Source organism: Priapulus caudatus, unplaced genomic scaffold, assembly GCF_000485595.1.
Source record: "Priapulus caudatus unplaced genomic scaffold, Priapulus_caudatus-5.0.1 Scaffold375, whole genome shotgun sequence".
NCBI lineage: Eukaryota > Metazoa > Priapulida > Priapulimorpha > Priapulimorphida > Priapulidae > Priapulus > Priapulus caudatus.
The window spans coordinates 97,702-115,386 of NW_014577436.1; the positions used below are offsets into that span (position 1 = coordinate 97,702).

At 46.3% G+C, this 17,685-nt stretch overlaps 2 protein-coding genes across 2 annotated transcripts in view; one reads left to right on the forward strand and one right to left on the reverse strand.

The window, feature by feature from the left end:
• Positions 1-6,979, forward strand: part of LOC106809671 (rho GTPase-activating protein 12-like) — a 92,058-nt gene extending 85,079 nt beyond the window's left edge. The window contains exons 10-14 of the mRNA XM_014812836.1: positions 3,805-3,987; positions 4,733-4,834; positions 5,707-5,913; positions 6,143-6,245; positions 6,790-6,979. Coding sequence (XP_014668322.1) covers positions 3,805-3,987; positions 4,733-4,834; positions 5,707-5,913; positions 6,143-6,245; positions 6,790-6,973 — 779 coding nt within the window. The 3' untranslated portion in view covers positions 6,974-6,979. The remainder of the gene's footprint in view (positions 1-3,804; positions 3,988-4,732; positions 4,835-5,706; positions 5,914-6,142; positions 6,246-6,789) is intronic.
• A 2,998-nt stretch (positions 6,980-9,977) lies between these two features.
• LOC106809672 (E3 ubiquitin-protein ligase Zswim2-like) lies at positions 9,978-17,204 on the reverse strand. Its single transcript, XM_014812837.1, has 10 exons — positions 17,198-17,204; positions 16,552-16,771; positions 16,106-16,246; positions 15,046-15,132; positions 14,738-14,822; positions 14,328-14,455; positions 14,037-14,199; positions 11,664-11,767; positions 10,781-10,906; positions 9,978-10,356 (listed from the first exon to the last, which is right to left on the reverse strand). Exons 1-10 carry the CDS (start codon positions 17,202-17,204, stop codon positions 9,978-9,980), a joined length of 1,440 nt encoding a protein of 479 aa, XP_014668323.1.
• Positions 17,205-17,685: the final 481 nt, after the last annotated feature.

Consider the following 17,685-nt stretch of genomic DNA (forward strand, 5'->3'; position numbering starts at 1 on the left):
CGGTCGTGCGTGCGTGCGTGCGTGCGTGCGTGCGTGCGTGCGTACGGGAGTGCATACGGCGGGCGTGCGCGTATGCGTACGGGCGTGCGTGCGTGTATGCGTACGGGCGTGCGTGCGTGTATGCGTACGGGCGTGCGTGCGTGTATGCGTACGGGCGTGCGTGCGTGTGTGTGTGCGTACGGGCGGGCGTGCGTTCGGGCGTGCGTGCGTACGGGCGTGCGTGCGTGCAGGCGTACGGGCGGGCGTTCGGGCATGCGTACGGGCGTGCGTGCGTGTATGCGTACGGGCGGGCGTTCGGGCATGCGTACGGGCGGGCGTGCGTACGGGCGTGCATGCGTGCATGCGTACGGGCTGGCGTGCGCGTATGCGTACGGGCGTGCGTGCGTGTATGCGTACGGGCGTGCGTGTGTGTATGCGTACGGGCGTGCGTGCGTGCAGGCGTACGGGCGGGCGTTCGGGCACGCGTACGGGCGGGCGTGCGTGTATGCGTACGGGCGGGCGTTCGGGCATGCGTACGGGCGGGCGTGCGTGTATGCGTACAGGCGTGCGTGCGTGTATGCGTACGGGCGGGCGTTCGGGCATGCGTATGGGCGGGCGTGCGTACGGGCGTGCATGCGTGCATGCGTACGGGCGGGCGTGCGCGTATGCGTACGGGCGTGCGTGCGTGTATGCGTACGGGCGTGCGTGCGTGTATGCGTACGGGCGTGCGTGTGTGCAGGCGTGCGTGCGTGCAGGCATACGGGCGGGCGTGCGTGCGTGCAGGCGTAGGGGCGGGCGGGCGTGCGTACGGGCGTGCGTGCGTGCGTGTATGCGTACGGGCGTGCGTGCGTAGGGGCGGGTGTGCGGGCATGCGTACGGGCGGGCGTGCGTGCGGGCAGGTTGGTGGATGAGCGGTCAGGCATGCGAGCGCGTGTGCGTGCGTGCGTGTGTGTGCGTGCTTACCTTGCGTATGAAGTTGATACGTGTGCTGGCATGTTTGCATGTGAAAGGGGATGCATGTGTGCGTGTATGTGTGTACATATTCCTGTGAGCACCAGCAACAGAATACTGGTAGGAGTTACATTTCTGCATAATTCTGTAATAAGTGTGTACGTGCACCTCGATATGTCATTATCTTTAAATATATATTATTTTTATTTGCAGCCTGGAACCCCTGACAAGGGTGAAGGTACCTCTCCTACACAACTCCATCTACCAGTAGAAGGCAATATACTGAGCAGGAAGTTCTCTAAGTGTAAGTCCCAGCTGTACAAAGTCCATTTATTTTGAGAAGGTCAGATTATGCTTCCCTGCACACTACTTTTACAGTAATACTAAATGACGCGAGACTTCTACCCAATCCCCACACTTTAGACTTTCCCCCACTTCATTTGTTGTGCATGACTGCACAATATGTGGCGTGTGATCATGAGTGAATGTGTTTGTGCGACTCAACATTGCCGGTATTCAATGTGGAAATCATAGTAATAATGTAACATGTGTTTTGCACGTGTTACATGAAGTAGTCAGCGAGGACATGGAGTAGTCTAGGGTTGTTTGGTGACCAGTTAGTCTGCGTAGACGCAGCGTCGCGCATATTGGGCGGCTGCATTGATGTTACAGGGAGTTGGATAAGCGGGTTTTAGGTTAGGCAGTTTCTAGGGTCATTGTGAAATGGGGGTAGGACGCGGTCTGGGAGAACGGGTAAATGTGCGTGGTGTATGTGGTTTGTAGGAGTTTTGGGGGAATATATAGAGAGAGATGTAAGAGTAGTAGGAGGATTCTGGTTCTGGTCGCGAGAGTACGCGCACGCGCGACCGCGCGTGTGCGCGGGTCTTTCTCTGTGTGTAAGGAGATGTGATGTGTGTAAGATATTAAAGGTTGTACAGTTTACCACACAAGTTTGGATCTACTTCATCATTTCTAGGTGAACTCGCATTGCAATGTTTACAATAACAGTACCCAAATCTTCCCGCATTGCGTGCCAATTTCCTGCTGGTGAGCAAGAGGAAATCGCAACCCGGCATATATATGTACGGGAAAAAATGCTCATTACTATTCACCACATGAATCTGTCCCGGGGCACTATGCGCTGTAAACACAGGATGTGCCACGTGTCTGCTCACCTCCCCATTGGTTGCATGCGTACTTGCAGGATGCTCGTCAAATTCGAACTTTCCTGTTCTGAAACACAAAATGGCACCAGTCCTCGTGTGTCCCATCGGCTGCACAACCTACGATTGGCGCTTTCTTAGTAGATACACCGTATCCCTTGACGCTCCAACAATTTTAATGTCGTCGAGCGATTAGATTTCCTGTATTAGATCCAAGTGTCTCATGTTAGTTGTAACGCGAGTTCCACGAACCTGAACGTCATCATTCAACAGTCTCGATTGTCGACACTAGATCTAGTAGAGTAGCGTGTTGCCGACATCGCTCGTACGGATGCATTCCTCGATGGAATTTGTGAGCGTGCCATGTGACAGCGATGCAAGTCTGCTAGCCTACCACGTCGGCCGCCTGCACTGCCACATTGCCGACTTAAAACAGAAGGATGAGGAAGAAGTGTCACACCAGACCGACGATAAGAATCTTGCGGTGCCGGCAGATGAAGCGCGTAGGCTACCCAGGCGGGCGGGCAGTGTGCAGCAGCAGAGGCTGGAGAAGGAGCTTGGTCTCATCCTCAAGAAAGGAAATCCTTATCACACTGCCGATGCGGAGAGCGAAAGCGGTGGCGCCACCATGGAGGCTGCGCAGAAGCATGCACGATGCAGCCTGGCGGATGGCAAGAGTGGGTCAAAGGAGAAGCCAAAGAGCGGGTTTGTAAAAGAGAAGGCAAGTAGTGGGTCTATGCGAGAGAAGGGCAAGAGTGGGTCGGTAAAAGAGAAGGCAAAGAGTGGGTTGGTAAAAGAGAAGACAAAGAGTGGGTCGGTGAAGGAGAAGGCAAAGAGTGGTTCAATAAAAGAGAAGGCAGTGAACGGATTGGCGAAGGGGAAGGTTGAAGAGAAGGCAAAGAAGGCTCAGAGCTTCACGAAGCCAAGCAGGAAGAAGACGGGGAGTGATGCTGCAGAGCCACGGCGGGCCAGCGCGGAGGAGCGACATGTCATGGATGCTGACCCTCGCATGCTGCCCCCTACCTCCCCCCAGCGCATGATGGAACAGGTATTTGCTGAACTCCGCGGGCAATCCTCGCGTGGCCGCATCAACTCAGTGGAGGGCGCTGCTTCCCGGGCGCAGGGTCACGTTGACGTGCTAGAGGATGCTCTCCCTGTGACAAAAAGCAACATCGACGCACTAGAGAACCCTCTTCTGTCCTCACGAGGCAATGTTGATGTGCTAGACGGGTCTCTCCCTTCGACAAAGTATCGCCGAGAGGAGGAGAAGAGGTGGGGTTCAGTGACACATGGGTATCATGCAGGTGAAACTGAGGTGTTGGGCTTCACCTTACTTAACTGGGATGAAGCTAACAATGATGTGTTTGCTGGCAATCAGGATGCAGGTGTGCGTGGTTGTGTAGTGCGAGGTAAGCAGGAGAATGAAACTGGCCTCTAAATAAACAAATTGACACAACTTAATGTTTTGCCTTTCTCTACCTCTTTCCCTCTCTCCTCTCTCTCTCTCTCCTCTCCCTCTCTCTCTCTCTCTCTCTCTCTCTCTCTCTCTCTCTCTCTCTCTCTCTCTCTCTCTCTCTCTCTCTCTCTCTCTCTCTCTCTCTCTCTCTCTCTCTCTCTCTCCAGCTCTCGCTTCTTTCTCCTTCTCTCTCTCACCCCCTGTCAGCAACACAGACTCGTCGTAAAGCTCACTATCTCTCTCGCTCTCTCACAGACAAGCAGCGACACACGGCGGCACAGAACCAGGAGCCGCATCTGAAGCAGAGCGAGTCGTCAGATGACCTAGACAAGGTGCTGTCTCCCACCGAGCGTAATCAGCGCATCAAGCACCGGCTGTGGCAGTTCTTCCAGCGGCGACCCGCCGCGAAGACCCTCGAGGAGAAGGGCATCATGAAGGGTGAGCAGCGGCGCGGGCGTACCGACTCCGGTTTTCTCTGTTTCGGAGTGGTCCGGATCCGGAGGGGTTTCCGTTCTGGAATAGTCTCCATTTGGAGTAGTTCCCCTTCCAGAATAGTCTGGATCTGGAGTGGTTCCCCTTCTATGTTTGTGTGGTTGTGCATATGCGTGCGTGCGTGCGTGCGTGCGTGCGTGCGTGCGTGCGTGCGTGCGTGCGTGCGTGCGTGCCTGTATGCATGCGTGTGTGTGTTTGCGTGCGTATGTGCGAGCGAGCGTATATGCGTGCGTGCGTGCGTGCGTGCATGTGTGTGTACATATATTCAGTCTTGGAAGAGTGAGTCTGAAAACCCCGCCTGTCCTGATTTCGAAAATTTCGATTTTTCTTATATAACCTATAGTAAAATCCATAAAAAGTAGCCAGTCCTGCGGAATGGTTAGCAGTCACGGACTGGGGGTGGGTTGCTATTTGCAACACTGCTATATTACATGTCTGTGGCCACCTCACTTTGTCTGTGACCTAGAATGCCGAGATATTCAAATACAATCCTCTCATAGCTATATGTTAAGTTAAATCCTTCCCGCGCCTATGTGGCACATAGGGCGGTGCCTATCTCCGTTTCCTTAACCCGAGGCCACGCAGCTGCTTTCACAGTGAATAGTAAGTAATAGTAATAGTAACATAGCTATATGAGTGCCCATTATATACGTGCATGGCCATGACCGTCTCGCATGCTCCATGCTTGCAGACGAGGAATGCTTCGGTAGCTCACTGCAGCACCTGTGCGAGCGAGACCACACCACCGTGCCGAACTTCATCAAGCGATGTGTCGCAGAGATCGAGGACAGAGGTGAGTTGCGCGCGCGTGGGTGCGAGACTTTTCCCTAAGCAATGGTCTTCTTGAGACGACATGGGTTTTATTTGGGGGGGGGACGATCGTTAGAAAGCGAGAATAGAATCGAGATGCACGGCGTGAAGAGAGTGGATGAAGAGAATGAGGCTCGGCGTGGGTATTGAGGCAGCTGTCATGTTTGTCGGCAGTAATGCTTCATTGACCATGCTTTTGTTAGATGTTGTCATTCATAAAATGCCCACACTTAGTGACTACTGTGTGCCCAAGAACGGTGGTCACTGTGCATGTATGTCCAAACGCCCAGCATCCGTGCGTGCATTTTCTCAATTCCCAACATTTGCACATGTACATCTCATGATCACTTCCAACATTCCCTGCTGTGCATCTTACAGTCAACAAATGCACACAGATGTCCTCTTCGCAATACATCTGACCTCTCAACATCTCCTTGCAGGGCTTGTGACGGCCGAGCTGCACCTTATGCTGCTTCTTCATGAAATCTATGACTGCCCTGTATCCCCACATCTACGTCTCGGTTCCCGACATCCCGTACGTCCGTCTCGCTTCCCGACGTCCCGTACGTCCGTCTCGCTTCCCGACGTCCCGTACGTCCGTCTCGCTTCCCGATGTCCCGTACATTTGTTTCGCTTCCCGACGTCCCGTACGTCTGTCTCGCTTCCCGACGTCCCGTACGTCTGTCTCGCTTCCCAACATTCCTTACGTCTGTCTCGCTTCGCAACGTCCCATACGTCTGTCTCGCTTCCCGACGTCCCATACGTCTGTCTCGCTTCCCGACGTCCCATACGTCTGTCTCACTTCCCAACATCCCCGCACGTACACACGTCTCACTTCCCGGCGTCTCCTTGCAGGTCTCGATACGGACGGGCTGTACCGCATGAGCGGCAACCTCGCGCAGGTGCAGAAGGTGCGCATGCAAGCCGACCAGGGGCTCACAAACGTCGACTGGAGCAAAGAGGACATCCACGTGCTGACGGGTGCGCTCAAGCTGTTCTTCCGCGAGCTCAAGGAGTCACTGTTCCCGTTTGACACGTACGATCCGTTCCTGGATGCCATCAGTAAGCGGGGCACGCGCGCGAGGGGGCGGGGTGGGGGTGTTTTTGCGCAACGTCGTGTCGTGCAGTGCTATTATAATTAACGAGAGCATTTCGTCTCGTGGCGGCTCGTCTCGGGCTGTACGTGGACGGTGGAGTCATGTCCCGTGGCAGCTTGTAGCAAATTTTTGCTTTATCATTTGCTGCATTGCAATTTGTTGCCTTGCCATCAACACTTGTTTGTTATTTACAGAGCAGAAGAGTCGTGCCACGGTCGCTACTTTTAGAGAGTTGCTGGACAAGATGCCCAGGCCACATGCAGACACACTCAAGTTTCTATTCATGCACCTCTTAAGGTACATATACTTATGTTTAAGTGTGGTTGGGTGCGTGCGTGCGTGCGTGCATGCATGCATACGTGCGTGCATGCATGCGTACGTGCGTGCATTTGTATATATGTATCAGTCACTGCAAACGTAAACCATTCGCAACCTTTTGAGATGACAGGCAGAATTTTCAGCTGTGCAAAAATTGGGTGGCGCAGTTAAATCTCAGTGTGCTAGTCCACCACCAGGGGGCTACCTGGTCACTTCCTCACAGATTGTCTACGGTATGTCTCATTAAGCAAGCGGTTCGTCACATTCTGCATTCTTCTATCGCGTCTTGCATTCCCTTGTCCCTTGTGGTGTAGAACAGTGAGATGTATCCGTATATTTGCGTCTTGTATGTGTTCTGATATTGTGTTGATGTAGCAGTATACAGCATGATGTAGAACAGTGAGATGTACCCCGTATCTTTGCATCGTTTGTGCTTTCGTTTGTGCATCGTTTCTTTGCATCGTTTGCGCATCCCTTAAATCATGTTCTGATCTCGTCTCACGCATGTCGTGTTGCATTGCAGCGTTATGGAGAGCAGTGAGATGAACCGCATGCACGCGCACAACCTGGCGATCGTGTTCGGCCCCACGCTGCTGCGCCATCAGGAGGAGGGACCGTCGAGCGCGCTAGCCATCGAGCTCATACACCAGAACCACATCGTCGAGTTATTCCTCACCGAGTTTTGGAACATCGTCGGCAAACGGTAGTAGGGACGAGAGGAGCGGGTGGGGCGGGGGGAGAATAGGTAGATGGGGGAAGTGCGTACAGGGGCCGGGAAGTGCGGACAGGGGCGGGAGAAGTGTGGGCAGGGGAAGCGTGGATTGGGGTGGGAAAGTAATGGGAGGGGCGGGTGAGCATGGGTGAGGGTGGGGGAGCGTGGGCAGGGGCAGAGGCAGCATGGGTGGGTCATGGCGAGGGGGAGTCGTTAGCAGGAAACCCTGCCATAACACTCACGAGGCAATCTTACTGGGAGTTGCATGCAGCCTTGTCATAAATAGGCAGGTCCACCGTGTGATAGCTGAGCAGGAACACCTTGCCGTTAGCATGAAGTCTAGATCTTGCCATGAGCGAGGCAGGCAAACTTGCCATAAGAGAGGTAGCCAAAACTTGCCGTAAGAGAGGTAGCCAAACTTGCCATTACCTGGCACACAAACTTACTGGAAGTGTACGGGCAACATTGTTATTAACACGAGGCTTTACTATAAGCAGGTAGGCAACCTTGGCCTTAAACAGGCATTTTGTAAGAACGGGGTAAGCTCGTCGTGAGTGTGTGCAAACCCTTGCCACGAGTCGGTCATAAAACCTTCTCACTAACATGAAGCCCTGTTATAAATAGATCGTCCAGCTTGCCGTAGGCGGCAGAATGACCGCAGCTTGGTGTGGTGGGCAGTCCACACGACGAATGTACAGTGGCAGACGTGGAGTCCCGGATGGTGCCAATATCACATGTTCAAACCACATGCACGTAGGCTGACGCACGCGTGCATGGCGCTGGTCTACAGCGTGGTTTAGTAATATATTTCTTCCCTGTAAATACAGATAGTGTATTAGATTGCTGTACGTTGTCACGTGATGAGTGTTGAGGTGGATATGTGTTCCTAGTGATTTTGCCAAGCAATAAGGTGTTAGTTAGAAAAAAGTTGACTGGCAGTGGCAGTGGGGTATTTCCTCGATCGATCCATTCCAAAAACTACTGGTCCCAATTACCTTTTACACTTTACATAAATCGAGAAATTATTGACCAATAATAGCATGCTCTGTTATGATAAACAGTGCTGTTAGACTTGTTCCTAGTCTTTTTTTGTATGTGAAAAAAACGAATAGGGACCCGTCTAAATAGTGGGTGGCTAGGTGCTAGGTTGCTAGGTTGTAAACGCCAACGAAGACTCACCGCGTTAAATCACAAACCCGCAAGTTAGTTGTAAAACTTATCTGTTGCCTTTTCGTAAATGTGCGAGAGAAGTTTTAATGGAAACATCTTCAAAATTTATGTCAAGACAAGAAAATGAAACCAGGCAGATAGGTAGATGGAACATTGTTTCATTTTGTAGGTGATAGATTGAAAGGTGTGACAAAGACAATCGAATTTCTGTAACAACAATAGCTTTATTGATTTTAATCTAATTTTGATATACATTGTTAACTACAATGGCTCCATATTGGATAAAACGATCATTAAGTCATTAACATGAGCATGTGATCTTATGCATGATTAATAGTATAGTAAATAGTTTCTTTGAGTACACAAGTTCATCTTGAGAGTTAAAAGCCGTAGGATTGGCAGAGATGTAGGCTGAATGACAGAGATACCGGTGCACCGAGGCAATTACGTTTACAGCTAAGCTACGGGAACTATTAGAGATGTGCATACATACTTAGACCATATATTCATTTGAGAGATCGGCTAGTGTGTCAGATATTAGGAGTTGCTGATGTTTAATGCGGTGATTATATATGGTGTTTCATCATCTCAATCTTAACAGTGTTGTCGCACACTATTATGCGTCCCTTATAGATAACGTCTTTGAAGAATGTCTCGTTTCTAATTCGTATATATTTTACACGGTATGAAACATTTGTTGAAAGTTGATGATATGCGTGTTGTATGTAAAAAGGATTGTTCTGTATATAGATTCTCAAACAAGAGCATGTGTCAAAGAATTCGCGATTATTCATAGATGTTTTGGTGAGAAAACGAGTGTGAGAGCCTAGCTATCATTGAAGCGTACATATTCAACATGTGTGTATCGGGGAGTCTTGCCACGTTGTGAGGAGAATTCAATGATGAAAGAAATAACTGTGATTATTGTATTTGACCATGTGACCATGTAATTAATAATTTACAATTTATTTACATTTTTCGAATTGAGCCCAACACGGCTGAAACATCATTCCTGGACTAATCTGTATATATATGTAGTAGTAACCCTATTTGTAGCATAGACTACATCTGGAATTTCAGAATTAATGATGGTGAATGGACCACCGTGAATATATTTTACATCTAATTATTGTACAAAATGAATTAAAAGATAAATCGCTGTACAAATCTGTAATTTATTTCTGATGTATAGTTTGATTATATATAATACAAGAATAAATAATTAAATGTTAAACATGTACAGTTTGTTACAGTTTTTGTGTCTAGGGTTGACAATAACTTAAGATTACAGAGAATGAAGCAGCCCAATGTAGTACATCATGAATTGGGTCGCAAGGGTTACAACAAAATCTACTAATTGGTTAATACATTCCTAAGGAATGATGACCGTTTTTAATGACATATGATTCAGAACCACAGTGTAATAAGTGATAAATCCTGTATTAAAGAAGTATTATGCTGTCCAGACCTTACAGTAATAATAAGTGACTAACGCATGCTACGATATAATGCATACATAAGGTGAGCATCTCACTTCACTTCTCCCTTCCGCTGTCGACCAATCATCGGTATCAACATGAACATAGATGGGTAAAGAACATGTTCTATAGAACACACTTAATTTTGTTTAGAGGCGTATTCAATATAACACGTATAGAACAAGGAGTAGATAATAGCCATTACATTTACTTCTGATAGAAAATATGTGTCAAACACATTTTATCGATATGTGTTAACGATGGCACTAAATATATCTCTGGTAGTCCCTGTATCTCTCATAATACCTCATGTATGTGTGATATAGTGTCTGTGAGGTCACCATCGCTATCTCATGTTACGTCTGTGTGGTCCGCTCTGACACGCGATGCATACACCGTCATGTCTGCCAGCCCGTCATCCCAACAGGGGGCGCTCATTGTCACGTCGCTGCGCACGGCGGCGCGACCCCTCCTCACGCGTCCGGCCCCGCTCACGCCCCGAGCCCTTGCGCGCTCCCCCCAGCAGAACCGACTGAACCTCACACCCGAGAGATCTGTCGCCGTGGAGGAGCCGGGGAGCCGAGGCTTGGAGACGTCGTCATGGGCGACGGTCGCTGGGGCGGACTGTGTCATGGCCGCGTGCCGAGCGTCTGCACCCGCCGCATCGCTCCCTGGCATCGTCGGCCATGACAGTCCACCCTCGGGACGGGGGAGGTGTCGAGGTGTCGACCTGGTTTGTACAGGGGAATTAGCGTTAAACACACAACTACCAACACTGCTACGGTCCCAGAGTACCAATGCATTCATTTCTATGGGGTTAGGAATTACGATGAGAGATTTAGAGTTGTCATTATGGCTAGTGTTAGCAGAAAAGTTTAAGAAAATACTAGCAACCCTAATGGCTTGGGAGCATCACACGGTAATCATACTCGCAGTTATCGTTAATTTTGCGGGTTAGGATTAGGGATTTGGTTATTGCCTGTGGAAAAGTTAGGCAATCATAACCTTACAACGTTACGTGAACATATGTTAAATCGCCATACTAATCACTGAGCTACAAGCACTGCAAGTGCTGTTTGAAAAATATCAAAAATACGATGAACGGATGTGGTTCAAATATTCATTGCGAGATCACTGCACATAACTATCTGTACCTGGTGTCCTTGAGCTGTCGAGTCATAGCACATCCACTGACAGTAAAACATGGGGCGAGTGTGTTCTGTTGAGTTGTCTGCAGGGTGCCTCTGTGTTTGTGGGGCTGCTGACAGTTTTCAGACATTCTGCAATTAGAATGCAAAAACTGACTAAAATAATATTCGCTATTAGGTGTTTTTTTTACTTCACTATTGTGAGTAAGTGAGATCCGTGCTTCTATACGAGCGTGCATGCGTGCGTCTATACGAGCGTGCATGCGTGCGTCTATACGAGCGTGCATGCGTGCGTCTATACGAGCGTGCATGCGTGCGTCTATACGAGCGTGCGTGTGCATGTGTCTGTGTGCGAACGTGTGTAGTTGCATGTGTGCGTACGTGTGTAGTTGCATGTGTGAATGCGTGCAATCATCTGTGTGTGTACACACACGTGTGCACGTGCGTGAGAGAGAGAGAGAGAGAGAGAGAGAGAGAGAGAGAGAGAGAAAGAGATAACTTGCTATTATGTCACCCAACTCAAATCACAGTGAATATAGTTTGGTAATATGCATGAGCAGAGGAGGATGAGCACCTATATAAATATGGAGAAGCTGAATTCTCGGGGCTATTAGTATTACTGTTAAAGGATACCGATTCACAACAATCTAATGCAATGACAAAAATCAATTAAGTAATTCAAATCGAATGCTAAGTTTAGATCTCTTTTCTCCTCTAAAAATTTCAAATGACTGCGAACTAGTATAGAAAAGATACTCGTCTATGAAAGACACTTTCGGTGGTTCTCATGTCACTGTTATGTATAGGTTTGAGAGTACATGCACTTTTTCCCAAGATGAAGATAAAACCGAACAGTTAACTATATAATTGTTCTTATATATATAATTACCTAGCAGGCACACGAGGTGCATGATGAGTAGTAGGTACTTCACCATCCACAGGGCAAGCTCCTCTCTCATTCTGAAGCCAGTTGTCGATACAATCCTTGTGAAACTATAAGAAAATATTAACGATACTAATTCCAGAATTCCGTGAATGTATATATGTATAGTTGTCATGTATTATGTGTATGCATACTTGTGTTCGCATTCATAACACATTATTGTGAAATATAACAAGAGCCGCAGAGCGTCTGGGCTCATCTGGGGTCTGTTGCTACGGTTATGAACGTACAATTTCAGTCGTGCGTAGTGACACATTTGTTAAGCGCAGATATGCAGATACGCAGTTGGCAGTACCATCATTGTTAGGACACGCTCACTATCTCTCCCCCCATGCGATTTATCGGTTTATTTTATTACAATGATGCTTGCCTCACTTCGAATTGTGTCATAGATTCACAGCTCATCTATTTTTTATCGTATCTATAAAGATTCAACACTATGAGCATGGTTCTGAGGCGCCATATCATTAAGAGGGGGTCAGGGTCGCTCTCCCCCACATGTTCCGCCCACTGCGTCCCACCTCCCTTCCTCTTCTCTCCCCCTCCTTCCCACCTTCACGTCCCCTTTGCCTCGTCACTTCACCCCCTTACTCCATCTCCCTCCCCTTGCCTTCGACCTCCCTCCCCCGTCTCCCACCCTCCCATTCCCCTTGCACACCATTCGCACGACCTAATTGTACCCCGTTTCGGCTGATACACACCGTAATCATCCGTTTTCCTGTCCCCGTATCTTCAATTTATACTCTCTCTTTCTCCTCTTTATCTCTAGACTTTCTCTCTTCTCTCTTAATTATCATAAAAAAATTAAAACCCAGCGATGATGCCTTTCACTGCCCCTCAATTCCGCCCCTCCCCCGCCCCTGCCCCGCCACCCTTAATTATTCTATGGTAACGCTTATCGTCGCCAATAACTGGTTAATGGTACGCGACGGCCATAGACCTACATGATATATGGTTAAGATTCGAAGATGAATGTAAATATTATATATTATATGCTGACAAGTTACATGCAGAATAAAATCTAATTTAAACCAGGCGTAATCAGTTGCCGCGAGACTAGCGCAGTTGCAAGTGTTAATCAATAATCACAAGATGGGATCTGCCCTCATTCCTGAAATCCTTCACAGTAGGTACAGGCTAAATCCAAGTAGTATATTCAGGCACGGTATAATTTGAGTGTGCCTGTGAGTTAATCAAGCTGTGAGTTAAACACGTTGCATTTGCAGGTTGGCACGGCAACAATTCATGATTTAGAAGGCGTGCCCCGTGTTTTTTGCCTCATGCGAGCATATCACTGATTCATCATTCAGCCTTCAGGCCCAGTACCAGTCTGGCAGGGTGCTATAGACAGAACTGCTTTAGAAAATGATATGTTTATATAGGAGCGTAGAAACCTTGTTTCAACAAACAATTTTGCCTTTGCAATGTACGAAAACTGTGCAACTGTAAGCCTCACATGACACAGGTATTGGGCTCGTAATTTAATAGCAAAAGCCAGCTTCCAGTCCTTTGTTAAACAGTCAACAAATCAATGTTTAACCCTCCTTTAGCGGTTTCAAAAAGGTTATCCAACACTTACCCTTCGCCACGTCAGTGGAAAGCATATTTTCATGGTCCTTTCAATAAAGCCATAAAATGCTAGGTCACCGCTGAAACAAAAAAGTTTTCAATCCTCCGTCAGAACCATGTCCTCAGAAAATGCTCTAATAATCTGCCCTGTGCCATTGACCTTTGTGGAATCGTGGTGACCTGCCAATTTCGGCCACAGTGATGGCTTTTCGCTTACCATGCATGTTTACACGACTATTCACGAGGCCTAGGTTCGAGTGCCGTTTAGATTTGTGCCGCAATTATGCATTTCCTCCCTATACCTTAAGTTAAGGGGTGAATGTTCCCCCTTATTTTACACCTCTTGACCTTTGACCTTTGACCCCCAGCTTCGACATCCCAACTCGTTTTCGGATTACCCCCCCACGTCCCGAATATCGTGACCGTACGTCGAGCGGTTAAGATTTGTGCCCAACTGTTGACGGACGGACGGACGGACGGACGCCCGGACGAACGGACGATCATGCGATTCTACAAGCTGCATCTGACTATGTCAGATGAGCTAAAAAGTGAACATATATTATCACACCAGGTCACAATTTCTTTATGTAACTTTTGCAAATGGTAATTAAGAATGTGATAAATCATGATGACATCAACAATGGGTTTTGTTTTTCGAGCGCTATGCGTTTCATTTGACCAGCACTCCCATGAATACAGTTCAATATGATTACTTAAAATCAATGTGAAATCTAAGGAAAAACTACACACCACATGAGCACATGGCAGGGTGCGGACACGGTGGCCAGCGAGGAAGGGCCGCAGACAGACTCTACACTGCATCCCTGGCTGCAGAAGGTGACCCCTCGCAGTTGTTGTACTCACGGACAACCTTCCAACTTCTTCTGTTGTCAGTAGTCTGCCGGGCTGAGAGCTAGAAGCAAGAGCATGAGATATGATCTCGGAATTTCAATTGGAAAGGACTTGCACTAAAAAGATGTTGCATCATAACCATAAATATGCCGATAGGAACTTGAGAAGTGGTCCTGGTTTTAACAGCACCTCGCTAGCTGTAGGAGAAGATCGTAGTCATCTTCCACAAGATCTCTCCCAGAAAGGTTCTCCATGACAGCAGGTGGCAGCACTGCTCCAGAACTACGCACAGCACAGCGCCAGCGCTGGTTGTGCTTCTGAAATATGTTGCAATTCATATCGAGATTAAATATACCTATAGCTACACCTATGACTATATACATATACCTACACTTACACCTACACCTGTCACTATATACATATACATACATATACCTACACTTACACCTACACCTGTAACTATATACATATACATATACCTATACATATATACATACACCAAACCTGCACCTACACCTAGCACTTACACCTACACCCATAGCTATTTACCTACACCTTCACCTACAGTCCTACACCTATATATACATATATAGCTATACCTGTCTATGGGTGAAGTCGTGCTCACTGTGATGCTGGGCTAAGAAACACAGCTCACATGCATAATACTCGGAACAAACTGTGCACCTGAAGAAAATACCAAAAAAATCCAAGTATATATTGCAGAGAATAGATGAAGTATAATACTGAAACAATAAAGATCATACACGTGCGTGTATTTATATCCAACACTATGTATTACGCGCAATAAGTAGAACTATGGCATGAGCATGCATGTATACTATATGTGTACATGTGCACGTGCATGCCAATTATACATACCATGTACATGGTAATCATTCATAACTACCTGTAGCATGTTCCAGTGATTGGAATGTCACACCCTCTACATTTAAATGCTGTCAGTCGATTTCTTCTAGACAATGGCCCAGAGTTCCTATTGTAAACCAAATACACCAATAAAAGTCATGAATTTCTCACTAATCCTATTCATTCTGTCTTCTGATTCCATTGCTAGAGTATATACTCAGTCACAAAAATTCATAAAAGGTAAAGTAATTGTCGTTTATAATCTTGCAATCAAGTTGAATTTATGAAGAAGACAAGTGTAATATCACTTATAATGTCTGTTCCTATACAGTACCGGTATTTAATCAATTTAAAAAGAAATGGTTTAAATGCCTTTATTAAAACGTTAAAAGTTTTAAACAAACATGATCAAGACTTGTTCTTTATTATAGGAAGTAAGTTGTTTGTGTTCTAATAGTGTAGGCTGTGTAGCCGAGTTAATGTCCTAGCTGCCAATGGAATATCCTCTCCAACATAATGTAACAAACAATTTACGGAGAGTAGAATCTCATCTACGGATAACATCTGTGGGACAGTGTCAAACCAAAACAAAGACACTGTCCAATTTGTCCATGTCTATAAGTACACTAGTACCGCTCTGCAATCAGACAGGACCTATGTTAACAGAGATTCATGGTGTCCTCTGGACTACACACTGATGCACTTCTACTTCGCTACCAATACATGTCCATGTTGCGATTTAGTAATTTTGTTAATTTTTTTTTTTTTTTTTTGCATTTTCGATAATCGATTATTTGTTTTCATAATCGATTATCGAATTTGAGACTATAATCGATCGATTTTCGATTATAATCGATCATCGGGACATCACTACTTATAATCGTATATTAAATTCTCTTGAGTGGTCCAGGATGATGCCTGTTGCTCTAAGTGCACAGACTTAATTTTGATTACATTGTGAGGAGATATTAATGTCTGAAGATACCTATTTATATTATTTTTCGCATATTGTTTGCATCTATTGGTCGTTTTGTTTGTGTAGTGTCAAGACATCTTGTCGATGGGTCCTCTGTTGTTACATAATGTACTCACACACACACCTAAGTTCCTGCTCCAGATACTGCAAAGGGCCAAAATCTTCACGGCAGAGAGGGCAGTGGACTCTCACCTCACCAGTAGACTTCTGGTGATCCGCCCAAACTTTCATGCACTTTATGTGAATGCTGTTCCCACACCCAAATCTGCACAAGTAGAAGGTGGCGTACATAGAAAAATTGAAAAATTTGATATTTACTGAATTTGTTGGATATGCTAGTCTAGTTTACTGAATTCATGCCAAATGAGTACACATTTATTTATTTGCCATGTTTTTTATCCAAACCCATGAGAGCTTATAGATAAGACAGAAAACAACTATCTACTATTCTCAAATACTAAAAATATAGTTTAAATCCAGTCACTCTTCCTCTGTAGATCAAGATTTTCATTTTTTGGCCTAATGGGTATGAAAATATTTCAATCAAACAAAGGATACAAGAGATATCACCTGCAGTAAGTGACAGGGACATGTTTTGCAAGCAGTTTCTCTTGACAAATTGGGCACACATCATCCTGCGAGATGTCTCTCTGCTCCAGGATTTGTTGCCCACTTGCAGTTTCATCCGTGTGCCTGGCTGCATCAGAAGACTTCACATTTTTCGTTTGTATGGTGCATTCGTGTAGCAGAGCTGTGATCTCCCGTTCAACAAGGCCGCGCTGGAAACTCACTGCAAAAACGAATGTTGAAACCTTGAGAAATCATTAAAAAGGTGTTAAAAAATTGGGGCACTATAATCACTATTCTTTCAATGTCTGTAAACTTTGTGTCAAGTCTGTGTGGCTAAGCATATATTTACTATATTTATAGACGCAGGGGTATTGATCACCAACGTGGGTTTTCCTTGGTCAGTTTAAATTTCCTGAGCAACACCCAGCAGATGTGAATACATAGCTCCTGTTCCTTTTGGTATGTAGAGCAACTACAGTGGTGTGGGTCTCCAATGTAAACCTGCAGTAATAAGTTTGATTCACATAAATATAAGTACCTAACAATAGAATGATTATACATAATTATCTGAGGTAAAATTAATAAGTTCAGATACCTATTCCTACAATTCATACGTATACATTTCAATATATTTACGTTTACATACAATTCATAGTACGATTATAATCACTTAACTTCAAATGCTTCTCAGCTCCCTCCTGCTTTACGACAAATCCTGTAGGCCCGATTTCTCTCAGGATGTAAAAGGTAGAGGTCAGTGCATCGTTCTGGTATTTCCTGAGTATATCATTGACCTCTCGTCTCCAGGGAGTACTTCGTGACATTATTCTTATCTAATTTTGAAATGTCAAATAAGTTATAATTAATGGTAATGACATGTTTCTTTGAGCAGGTGTCGTATGATATGACAGGTGACGCTACACTTCAACAGTGACACTAACCTATAGACAATTGCACATTGTCCCTAACTCACACAATACTGGATTGTAATTGTAAATAGTAATACTAACAGTAAGTGACAGTAACACTAACACTACTCACTAGTATTAGTAGTAGTAGTAACAGATCAGGAGTCTATCCAACAGATCACATCAGACATGCGGAGTTGTCAGGGTAATATAATTATAAGTTATA

Excerpts from the sequence above, each read along its gene's own strand:
- LOC106809672 (XM_014812837.1), bottom strand. Across the intron at positions 16,247-16,551 it reads GTCCCTGTCACTTACTGCAG|ATTTGGGTGTGGGAACAGCA; the intron begins GTGATATCTCTT and ends CTACTTGTGCAG. Across the intron at positions 10,357-10,780 it reads CGACAGCTCAAGGACACCAG|GTCGACACCTCGACACCTCC; the intron begins GTACAGATAGTT and ends TGTACAAACCAG.